General features: G+C 42.6%; 1 protein-coding gene across 1 annotated transcript in view; it reads right to left on the reverse strand.

Annotated features, from left to right (window-relative positions):
* The window catches only part of LOC143296965 (uncharacterized), a 67,816-nt gene that overhangs the window by 45,659 nt on the left and 9,279 nt on the right, over nucleotides 1-12,878 (reverse strand). Inside the window, exons 2-12 of the mRNA XM_076609036.1 lie at nucleotides 12,416-12,572; nucleotides 11,112-11,195; nucleotides 9,689-9,785; nucleotides 7,812-7,999; nucleotides 7,003-7,119; nucleotides 6,442-6,615; nucleotides 5,564-5,686; nucleotides 4,199-4,399; nucleotides 3,053-3,235; nucleotides 2,439-2,545; nucleotides 326-492 (exon numbers count right to left, since the gene is read on the reverse strand). Of these exons, the coding sequence (XP_076465151.1) occupies nucleotides 326-492; nucleotides 2,439-2,545; nucleotides 3,053-3,235; nucleotides 4,199-4,399; nucleotides 5,564-5,686; nucleotides 6,442-6,615; nucleotides 7,003-7,119; nucleotides 7,812-7,999; nucleotides 9,689-9,785; nucleotides 11,112-11,195; nucleotides 12,416-12,463 (1,489 nt within the window). The 5' untranslated portion in view covers nucleotides 12,464-12,572. The remainder of the gene's footprint in view (nucleotides 1-325; nucleotides 493-2,438; nucleotides 2,546-3,052; nucleotides 3,236-4,198; nucleotides 4,400-5,563; nucleotides 5,687-6,441; nucleotides 6,616-7,002; nucleotides 7,120-7,811; nucleotides 8,000-9,688; nucleotides 9,786-11,111; nucleotides 11,196-12,415; nucleotides 12,573-12,878) is intronic.

Here is a 12,878-nt window from a genome sequence, read left to right on the forward strand (position 1 = left end):
TCGCATGCCTGGATGAGCACCGACATACCCACACATATACAATACAACACAATAACATCTTTACTCATCCAATATCTAAGCCCATAGCTGAGTCCAGTCCAGTACACACACACACACACACACACACACACACACACACACATGCACACACAATAACAAAGGTTGGAACAAAATATCAAAAGGCTACATATATAAAATTCAATACACACAAGCAAGTCATACATGACAGCGGCTTCATTTCCACACACACACACCCTTAATCCCCCACCCCCTACACACACACACACACATGCCCAAAACGCCCAACACACACACTCTCCCCAACCTTCACTGGCGTTTGCTGTCTTATTGTCTGAGGCAGCGGCAGTGGTGGTGCTGGACAGGCCTTGGCGAAGCAGTTCATTCTCCTTCCTCAGAGCATCCATCAGGTCCTCCAGTGTCTTCAGGCGGGCAAACCCCTCATGGCGCTCCTTCACCAGGATGGACAGCTGTCTGCAGGGGGTGCAAGGTCAGCTGTATTGTATTATATTGTATTCTACTGTATTGTATTACTCTTTTTTGTCACAACAGATTTCTCTGTGTGAAATTCGGGCTGCTCTCCCCAGGGAGAGCGTGTCGCTACACTGCGAGTGCCACACGTTTTTTTTTGGTTTTTTTCCTGCCTGCAGTTTTGTTTTCCTAACAAAGTGGATTTTTCTACGGAATGTTGCCAGAGACAAACCTTCTGTTGCCGAGGGTTTTTTTTTACGTGCGCTAAGTGCATGCTGCACACAGGACCTCAGTTTATCATCTCATCTGTATGACTACCATCCAGACCACCACTCAAGGTCTAGTGGAGGGGAAGACAATACTGTCAACTCTGCCGGGATTCGAACCAGTGCGCTCAGATTCTCTTGCTTCCTAGGCAGACGTGTTACATCTAGGGTTCAGGACACAAAGAAGTATAATAGCAATGATAATGAATACTTATAATGCACACTATCCAGAAACCTGTTCCAGGTGCTTTACAAGTATAGGCTGATTGTGTGTGTGTGTGTGCGTGTGTGCTGTGTGTGTGTGTGTGTGTGTGTGTGTGTGTGTCTGTGCTGTCAGCATAGCACACTGGGCGTGGAAAGGTACACTGGGGCTTCAGGAGGAAATGAAGTATGGGTTAAGTGTGCATCTGTGTGTGTGTGTGTGTGTGTGTGTGTGTGTGTGTGTGCTGTGTGCTGTGTGCACAGCACACAGGGCGTGGAAAGGTAAACAGGGCTTCAGGAGGGAATGAAGTATGGGTTAAGTGTCCATCTATGTGTGTGTGTGTGTGTGTGTGTGTGTGTGCGCGCGCGCTCGTGCGCGCATGCATGCATGTGTGTGTGTGTGCTGTGTGCATAGCACACAGGGCGTGGAAAGGTACACTGGGGCTTCAGGAGGGAATGAAGCATGGGCTGTGGGCTGGGGTGTGTGTGCATGTGTGTGTGAGTGTGTGAGTGCGTGTGTGCGTTTGTGCATGTGTGTGTGTGTGTGTGCGCAACAACACATAACAGTGCATACACTCAATTCATCAATGATCATTCTGTACAGTGACAGTGAACAGATGAACAGACACAGCGAGGAGCTGAGCTACAGACAGACTGGCAGAGAACAAGAGACTTTAACTTACAGGTGGACTTATTCTTATTTATTTATTATTATTCTTATTCTTTGGGCCATATCAGGACTGTCAAACCATACAAATGCTTAACCCCGTCAACACAAAACTGTCACATTTACACACACAAAAAAAAACACCCTAAGACAAACCCACAAAACACAGTTCATGACACAGTATCCCAACCATTTAGCTCCTTATGGCAAATAAGACTTGGCCATGCTGAGGATGCCAGCCCTTCTGTTTAATTTATCATCCCCAGATTACAAAAAAATCATAAAATAATATAAGTACATAACAAACACCAAGAAAAGGTTGCACTTAAGTGTTATCCTTTCTGACACCTTACCTATACTTCAAAAACAACAGAAGAGACAAGGATAGAGATGTTGGAAGCAAATCTAATCATTGAAGAAAAAAAACAACAACAAAGAAACAAACTGTACAAAAAAAACAACAACAAAAAAAAAAACCCAGCAGAAATACTGTCTCTGATACACTGCCGCAAAATGCAGAGCACTGAATACAATACAGACAACAAAATTCTCCCAGAATTTCAAGGTTTTTTTTTTGGTTTTTTTTTGGCAAAGACAAATATGCAGTATACAAAGAACTGTATGAACAAACAGTATAAATGAACAGTAACATCAAATAGAGAAAACCAAAACCAAAAGTATAATATAAAAACAACAACAACAAAAACAACACACACACACACACACACACACACACAAGATTATGCACAATACAAATACAAAAAAAAAGCATCACTGTCATTAAAACACAGGCACATCAACACCTGTTTGCTTACTGTTTGTAAGTGCTGTCGATGGTCACTTTCTCTGCCTGGACGTCCTCCATTTTCTCCTCTATCTCCTTGAACTTGTTCTCGTATTCTGACAGCTTCTCCCTCAATACCTACAGCAGGCATAGAGGATACATGACTTGTACTGAAATAAGCCGGTTGTAAAATCAAGTCTTTTACTCAGCAACAAACTGCACATAAAGCAGATCCATGTAGCATACCAACACACTTGCAATAAAGCACATATGCAAACATACATGTGCTCTCCATGCATATACCCTCGCATACATATACAGACTGACACAGGAAAAGCGTGCGCACTGACACAAACACACAGGTGCACTCCCAAGAATTAACACACACACACCCATACATTCTCAGAAACTAAGATACAAACTGATACAGAAACACACACACTCACACAAGTATGCATGCATGCATTCAATCATGCACACACACAGATATTATTGATATCACACAATCTCACACACACACACATACCCATGGGTACTCCATCCCTACCCCCTAACACTCCCCCCCCACCCCCCGCCTCACCACCACCCTCCCACACACACAACCAAAAAAACTGCCACTCTTCTAAGCACCCTCCATCACCAGACCTTGAGACCTTCGCTGGTGTCTTTGTCGATGAGTTGAAGGTCGGTGAGATACACCCTCCACTCCCGCAGCTGTTTCTGCTGCTGCTGCCGCTGGTTCCACAACCAGACAATGGCTGCCCCCTCCTCCCCCTCGCTCACACCCTCCTTCTCTAGCTCTTTCAGAATCATCTTCACATTGTCCAGCTGAGCGAGAGGTAAGAAAGAAAAAGAAAAGAAAAAAAAGGTGCAATAAGTGAAGTGGTGTGTGCGTGACATGCATCATGCAATTAACCATTTCTCACCCCAGTGCAAGCCTTGATAACACCTTGACTCTAGGCCAGAGACACACTGAAACGGACTTGCGTAAAAAGGGCAGATGTGGTTATTTTTTCTTGCCAGTTTTATGATCTCGAACAAATGACCCTTATCTTTTACCCCTACATCAAACACCCATACCTTTCATCCGGTTTACGAATGATCAATTCACATTATAATTTCATCTTATTCTACATCTTTTGTTTGGGGTGACTCTTGTACCAAATGTACCCGAATGAAAAAGGTTAAAAACAGTGACTAAAGGGGACACCGACTGAGATCAAAGATGTGACAGCCACATGCAATAACGGTACATGCACAGAACAAGGGATGTGAAAGAGTTAATAACAGTGATTGACGGTGATGTTAACAGTGATCAAAGTTGTGATGGTTACACACAATGTCAAGAATGTGCAATACATATACAAAAAAAGTTAATCTGTCAACCTTCAATTTTATGTTGGGACAAAGAAAGATTCTTTACTCCTGGAAACCCACATACTTACACACACTGCTGGAGAGAGAAAAGTATGAACAGTGGAATTATTTTCCACATTACACTGCCAAAAGAAGAATTCAAGTGATCATACACTCATGAGACTCCAACCTATGAGCTTAAAGTCTCTAACACTGTCTCACAGAATGCAAGTCTGCATTCCTCGCATACACAGATACACAACATATGGACATGCACTAGAACAAATGTAAACCACATCATCTCTTTAACACCTGAAATGCTTTCACAAGACTGTCATCACAAGTGAATTCGAAGCAACACTTCAAGCAATCCCTAGTTAAAGCAAAACCACACACAAACCCAAGGAAATCACCTCGGAGGCAGTCCCGACTCACCTTCTTTGTCTGATGTCTCTGAGAGGAATGTGAGGAGTTTGGAATGTCAAAGACTCTGTGCGAAGCGATGGTCTCGTCTTCGTCGGGCAGAGACAGACGGAGCTTCATGTTCTCCTCACGGTAGTCGTGGGAGCGCTGTTCCAGGCTGCGGGTTTTGTCCTTCTCTCGCTGCAGCTGCCTCCCCAGTTCCTTCTCCGCTGCCTGGGGATTGGTGGAGACATTTATAATTCAAATAAAATCAAATCAAATTTGGGTGCTTAGAGCCTCAGCCGACAACTAAATTTTGTTTTTTTTAAGTGACAATGCATGGAGTCAAGAGGATCAAACACTGAGTCCTGCTGCCATGGAGGTGAAGTGGGTGCATGTGTATGCACTAACATACTTGTTTGCATAATTGTAGACATAGCAAGGAAGTTAGGGCAATATGCATGCTTGTTGTATGGTAAGCTGGCAACCAACTGGACAAAAGCTAAAGGTGTGACACAAAGAGGGGAAGGGAAGGTGAGGGGGAGACAGGCTGATGTGTGTGCACAGACTGACAGGTTAGCTAACATGATACACACAGACCCTCCCACCGACCCACCCCAATATAACAAACACCAATAAACCACCATAACAACAAAAAACAACAAAAAACAGACTAACAAAGAGGAGGAAGTGTGGGAAAAAAGATAAACTACCCTGACTGACCCTGCAAGTCACTGCAAAACACTAACATCTGATCCCATGTGCATTCTTGCATGCAGTCAAAGAAACCAACACTCCCTGCTTTTACACTTGCATTATTGCTCATCCAACATCCCCGTACATAATCCCTGCGTCTGCACGCCTGCCATAATACCCCCTGATTACACTCACTGCCTTGACGTCAAGCTAAATGTGCGCACATTCTTGTATGGATCATCAGATGAATGTCAGTGTTTAAAAACAAAAACTATATCAAACAGCACGCAAAGATTCCGTGCAAATGTTGACAACAGGTAAAGAAAGAACTTTTCAAAACCACCAACGTAGGATACAGGAAAGCACACACAGTGCATTTTGACCATATTGTTTTGAAACGTGTGTGCCTTATACCTCTGCGTGTGTGTGTGTGTGTGTGTGTGTGTGTGTGTGTGCGCGAGTGTGTGTGCATGTGTGTGTACGTGCGTGTGTGCGTGTGCATGTGTGTGTGCATGTGCATGTGTGTGTGTGTGTGTGTGTGTGTGTGTGTGTGTGTGCATGCATATACGCGCTCTGCGCGTGCGTGCCTGTGTGTTCTTTTGGTTTTGTTTCATGTTCAGCCTGCACATCATGTGCCCTGAGATCCAGCCCTTATCCTCAACACTGAGAGCAGTGCAAGTATTTTATTTAACAGAACGTTACCTGCAGTTTTGCATTGTCAGCCAGCAGTTTCTCCTCCACCTGTGACAGGTTACTGGCCCTGTCAGCCCTCTCCTGGGTCAGCCGCTCCTCCGTCAGTCGCAGTCGCTGCTCCAGGGACAACACCTGGTTGGTTGATGGGATAAAAACAGTTAAATCAAGGAAGGAAGGAATCAATGAAGGGAGGAATAAGTAAAGGATTACAGTTTTTGTTGAACTAAAACATGTCCTTACTGAGGCAGAATGAACTGTAACATGGTGGGTGATTCTTCTTCTTCTTCTTCTTCTTCTTTGTTCGTGGGCTGCAACTCCCACGTTCACTCGTATATACACGAGTGGGCTTTTACGTGTAGGACCGTTTTTACCCTGCCATGTAACCAGCCATACTCCACTTTCGGGGGTGAGGTGGGTGCAAGCAGAGGGAGGATTTGAATCCGTCAAAGACAGCAACTGGCGGTCATCTGAATCCTCTACAAGGAAGAGAGCCAGTTGTTTTGCCTGATATGATAAGTTTCATCCCCTTGTGGGCTCTTCAGGTGTCTGGGCCATGCCAGTGAACCATTCCCTCTGTAACCCACAGTAGGTGATCCTGAGACAACATTTACAATTTGATAGTCATCTCCATTCTTCAGGAGAAAAATTCAAATCCAGTGACTTTAGCAATGTAGCCATACAATGTCAGATTAACTAATGTTGTATGAACACCAATGACTTCCCTGGATAGGATGACATCAGAAATAGGAAGAAAATAAAATAAAATGTAGTGAAAAAACAGCTAATAAATGACTGCATGTTATTTATACATGTAAATAAATATTTGTATTTGTACTTTTATTTATTCAGAGATCATCATCATCATTTTTTTCTTTCTCTATCCTCACCCGTTTCTCAGCAGCAGATCCAGTGGAACCTCCAGCATCCAACTGCAACTGCAGAATATCTTTAACCTCTGTGAGCTGCGCCAGTTGCTGGTTGAGGTCTGCGCTCTTGTGACACTCAGCTTCCAGCTGTTCCTCACTGGCCGACAGCAGTTCTTGGAGTTTCTTGATCTCTGCCTGTCAAGTCACACTGTTCAGTTAGTTGAATGTGAAAGTGCATGTGTTTGTGCAAGCATGTGTTCATTACGTGTGGGTGTATGTGATGTGCACATGCTTGCTTGTGAGTATGCTTGCATGTGTATGTGCATGGATTAAGTACATGTTCAGAAAAAAAATGTATACAATGCTGACTGTACATGAAAAGGATACAAACTTTTACCAGCGTAGCTGTTTTGTCAAGTGATGCTGTATAAAACTTTGACATGGCGGTGAAACTACACCACACACATTTCAACAACACTCATGCTTTCAAGTCCTGCAGCCAAACCAGAGGATGATACTCCTTCCCCTGCACGCAAGCGTACAACAGTGTGGTCATGCAAAGGAGACAGTATGGATTCTTACCTTCAGGGCCATGTTCTCTTCTTTCTGGGCGTCCAAGGCTCTCGTTCGATCTGAAGTCTTCTTCACAGTCTCCGTCTCTTTCAGGGCTGATTCAAGTTTCTGTTGCAACTGCCTTGCCTGGGAAAAAAATATTTAGTAATCTATGGTTCGCTATCAGGTGAAACTCGTATGAATTTATACTGCTCACAAACAAGTCCAGTGACTTTGCTCCTGTGGCTGTGAAGAAAAAGCTGGAAACTTTTGCTTCTGCTTCTGGCCTCATTAATATTTCAGTCTTCAATTTTCCATCCTCATGGTCAAACCCAGCACTGAGTCTGTTGGAGGAGTGCTGAGGTGGCCCAAAGCTCCTCAAGGAATAGATCAAAACTGAATGTCAGCTTGGTTTCACATCATTTTTTTCACTGCAAACCAGTAACATTCTGAAGAAAAGAGTGCTCCACACTTGATGCTTTCTCATTCAGATACTTCATTCTACTGTAATACTGTTCAATTTCATCCTGAAAAAAAAATTCTAAAAGAAAAAAAGTACCAACCAGCCTCTGTATAAATACACACACACACACACACGCACACACACATTATATATATATATATATATATATATATATATATATGAACAAAATCCATCATTTAAGTCATTTAATGTTACCAGTGAAAAATGTCAATGTTCTTCTCACACACAGACTTTAAATAAAATGTATTTGCCTGAGCATACATACATTTTAAATGGCATTTGCCCGTGCATACATACATCCACATATGCCCCCCCCCCACCCCTCACCAACACACACACACACATATACACTCACCTCATTCTGCAGTTTCTCGTTTTCCTTTGACAAGGACGTGATCCTGCTCTGCCTCTGTTCAATCTCTCTCTCAGCCTCCGCCCTCGACTGTCGGGCGACACGGCTCAGCTCTGCGGCCATGTTGTCCTGCAAACCTTCCAGCTCCTCTTCCAGGGAAGACAACTGGCTCTCCAGTTCACTGATGCGAGCTGAAAGGGAAAAGAATATGTGAGTATGTAAAGCTCAGCTTCAGTTTCAAGGTGGTGTCAAAATCTGCGGACTGATCCATGAATGCAGCACCACATCTGCCGGTCAGGCCTCAAAAGCCTGCCCCGAGTTTACGTAATACATTAATATAAAAAAAATTCTGCAAAATAATGATAAATAGTAATAATAATGAACTGCTCTTCTACAGCACTGTTCCCTCACAGAGAGGCTCACTGCACTTCACAAATTAAATATAACAATAAAAAAAAACAATTCTCAAGAAAATTCAAATGACAAACAATCACTCAAGGCACTCCACAAATTACATGTTACGAAAGAGAAGCAATAATCTTAAGAAAAAGAATCAACTACAAAGAAACAGTCACCATCCTTGCATCATAAACAGCACACAAGCACACACACACACACACAATCACACTCACACATGCACACATACACACAAAGAGCACTTCCACCCACACATTCACACACAATGCTAGAAAGAGTAGTCATCCCTCATATAACAGCAAATTAGACCCAAATTAGACTAAACTGTTACTCAAATGTGAGACAAAAAAGATGTTTTCAGCTGGGACTTGAAAGAGTCCATGGAAGGGGCCTTTCGCAGGTCAGCAGGCAGTGAGTTCCAGACAGTTGGGGCTAAGAAACTAAATGATTGGTGACCGAAGCTTTTCATATTAGTGTTCAGCACCCAAAGTAATCTTTCAACTTAAGATAAACAAATAAGTATATACATTAAAATGTAATAAAGTAAACACTGCTTAGAAGGCAAACCACTGAAATAAAACCAAAAAAATGGGTCATGCTCAGTGAACCCGCACACACCCAAATACACGCGCACGTTCACACAAGCATGCTAATGCACACACGCAAACACACAGAGAAACACAACAAACATGCAACAATCTGCAGTCTCACAGACACCCAGGCCCAACCTTCAAGTGACAAACATACATATCCTGCAAAGAGAGCTGTCAACACAATTGTGCATATAAAACAAAACAAAACCAATGCCGTGAAAATAACGGACAATCTTCATTTTTGTTAGTTATATACCACACTATAGCAATAATAACGAGTGTTGGTACTTTTCAACAGGACACCACAAACTGAGCCCCTAAATGACAATAACTGCTTAAAAGTGGAGTGAGACAGAGTTAATGTCTCCCCTGGAAAGTAGACCATCACCACATCCCTCAAATGACTGTCCCCCAAGAACTATGGAAAAAATAATAATTTTGGACTATGTCATATTGTGGTCATTTTGAACATGTGCTACGGTAAAAAAACAACAACAAACACAACTACAACAAAAAACAACAACAACACATAAATGTATTTATATAGTGCTGAATCTTGAGGACAAAAATCAAAGCACTTTACACATGCATCGATGAAATGAGGTTTTTAAACACCACCCTTCATCACTTACAGACCACATTCTTTTTTTCTTTTTTTTAAGTGCTCTTCCCCAGGATTCTTTTCTGTTGGTATCAATATCCCAAAAGTGGTTTCTGCTAATGTAATGGATGCACATGCATTTTTTTTTTTTAACGCAAATCACAACATAGAGTTAATGCTTTCACCTCTTACCAGCAGAGAAAAAATTCTGCTACACAAAACGTATGTGACTCTGAAGCCAGTAGCTACAGTGCTGATGCCCTCCTTACCTGTGGCCCTGTTGTACTTGTCTTTCAGCAGTTTGTTCTCCGTGTGCAGAGTGGAGTTCTCCAGTTGGATCTTCCTCATCTGACTCTCCAGCAGTTCCTGCCATCACACAGCACAGCAACTGTCATATTCTATGGGAGAACAAGTGTTCAGCACACACTTGGTGCACTGAAAAAGAACCCATGGCAGTGAGAGTGTTGTTCTCTGGCAAAATTCTGAATCAGAAAATCACTTTGATAGGTACACAAATACATACGCTTGCACTGAAGGCCTAAGCGCATTGGGTTATGCTGCTGGTCAGGTATGTCCCTAGCAGATGTGGTGTAGCAAATACGGAAATGTCTGAATGCAGTGATGCCTCCTTGAGAAAGAAACAAACAAATGGAACATGCATAAAGTGCTTCAAAGATCACTGCTACCATGTCATGTTCTATGGGAGAACAAATGGAGCCCACACAATGAGCTTTCTTCTGAGTTGTGTTTATTGCACCAAGGGACTCCTTAGTGTTGTTCCCTAATGGGTCAGCTATACAACAAAGGACTATGAACAAATGCAATATACTGCATCAACATGACTGGTACTGCATGCAATTTAAATGTTTATGGACTTTATGACCACTACTTAAAACGGTTAAAGGAGGCGTTGTGGCCGATTCAGGCACTGTACTTGTGATCTAGGGATCGGAGGTTATAGCCCTGTTTCAGCTTGGAGTTGTGTCCCTGGGAAAGGTACTTCACTCCAGTTTCCTACTATCTCTTTTAAATAATATCAACACTATTCCAAGATATCCCAGTATTTTTTTCTTTTGCTATGTAATACAGTTAAGTATGTACCAGTAAGTACACTTGTATGTAAAGAAGCTAACAAACTAAACAAACAGACTGAGGGACAGACAAAGTGTGAAACCGTGTAAAACATGAATGCACAAATAAAGATGTTTGCAAAAGATGCACATACAGGAGAGAAAGGAAAGAGAAAAGAAAAAAGAAAGAAAAAAACTTTTTACATGGAAGAGAGAAAAAAAAAGGAGTGAGAGTGAGACAGTCACACACAGAGAGAGAGAGAGAGTGATGGAGACCAAGACAGACAGACAACAGTAATTAAAGGTAAAAGGGAAATGATTGCTGCAACACTGAGGCAGACAAATCCAAAACAAAATTTTGCACACTCTATATATATCCCTTCCACCCTCTCTCTTTAATCATATGTTCTCTCTCCCTCCCTCCTCTCTCTCCCACACACACACACACACACACACACACACAGATAAGTATCAGTATCAGTTCAGTAGCTCAAGGAGGTGACACTGCGTTCAGACAAATCCATATACGCTACACCACATCTGCCAAGCAGATGCCTGACCAGCAGCATAACCCAATGCGCTTAGTCAGACCTTGAGAACACAGAGATAAAAACCAACTCACCTTTTCAACAATAAAATTCCTGGTGTCAGCAGTCACAGTCCGAGGACTGACCACCGCTCGTCGTCTCGCCATGTCCACTGACATCTGGACAGGGAACAAAACCCACCAAAATAAACATTTATAAACATGCGGTATTTTTTTATTTTTTATGAAAAAACGCATTATTTATTTGATATAATTTTACAGTACTTTTTACAGCTTTATAAAACACAGAAATTTCCCAAAGCAGATGACAGAAACGTAAAGCTGCACCTTCTCATTCTCACACACACACACAGGCACAAACACAAAGAGTCTGAAAGTATACCAAAAATACATGCAGACACAGACCTGTTCAAACACTGCGCACATTAAAATGACACATACACTGTAAACAGATGTGCAATCATGCATTCATGGATTTGATGATGATATGGATACTTATAAGCACCTATCCTTGGTCAGAGACCAAGCTCTAAGCACTTTACAAACATGGGGTCATTTGCACAACAGGCTGCCTACCTGGGTTGAGCCAAATGATGGCTGCCATCAGGCACTCATTATTAGCTTCCTGTGTCATTGAATTATATTTCAGGTACACACACATACACAGACAGACATGTAAGCCCCTGCACACACACACACACACACACACACACACATGTACACATAGAGTGACCACATAGATAGCAGACATTCATGCAAGCCCGCACACACACATACACACAAAGATTCTACACAGGTTGTAGACACATATACACAGGTATGTGTATGCTCACAGATATATCTACACTGGTTATGCTCGTTCGTGCAGATTCACAGATAGATCGAAAACAATCACAAATCCAAGCATATATGTGTGCTCTCAGTCTCTCTCTCTCTCACACACACACACACACACACACACACACACACACACACACACTTCTATAATGTGTACACAAACACTTTTCCAAAGAAATTTTTTTATATAATGCACTCACAAAAATATAATTCAACACACACATACCAGCATACACACACACATGAACACACACATGGATGTACACACACATACACACATGCACACATGCACACCCACATTCAAGTCTTAATAATGCTTCAACTCCTACTGAAAAAGGAGGATTTCCAACGTCATTCAACAACCTACCTCCATGCTGCATGCCTAACTAATGACAATACACTTCCGCATGCAACACACACAGACACACACACACACACACACACACGCAAACGTCAACACATATCCATACAATACAACCCTCCCAACCCCATCCCCACCACACACACACACACACACACACACACATGAAACCAGCTCTCACATTGGGCATGCCATCCAGCTTTGGCGATGGCGTGTTCCTCCCTTCCATCCTTCTGCTCTCTCTCTCTCCTCGCTGTTCACCACGACAACGCTACCTCCTCGTACTCTCCCCTGGGACTCCCATCACCTTCCTCAGTACACACAGTGTCTCTCCCAGCCTGCAAGCACGCCAGATGACAGAGAAGATGGATCTGGGCACATAAATGATTCACCGTAGCCTAGACACCTGATCTGATCTGTAGCAGGAGACAGCTTCCATTATTCACACAGTGTCTTCCCTCCCTCAGGACCTAGCACAAAGCAATCAGCCAGGGTTCATTGATTTTGTGCAGTCTCCTGGGGATCTGGAATAGGTCTTCAACTGACTTCTTTTTTTCTGAATGATGAAAAACCATCAAATCATCATCAAACACATGTTAATTAAAACTATCCACTGATCTGTGCAACTTCAGAGCAAAACAATA

Source organism: Babylonia areolata, chromosome 22, assembly GCF_041734735.1.
Source record: "Babylonia areolata isolate BAREFJ2019XMU chromosome 22, ASM4173473v1, whole genome shotgun sequence".
NCBI lineage: Eukaryota > Metazoa > Mollusca > Gastropoda > Neogastropoda > Buccinidae > Babylonia > Babylonia areolata.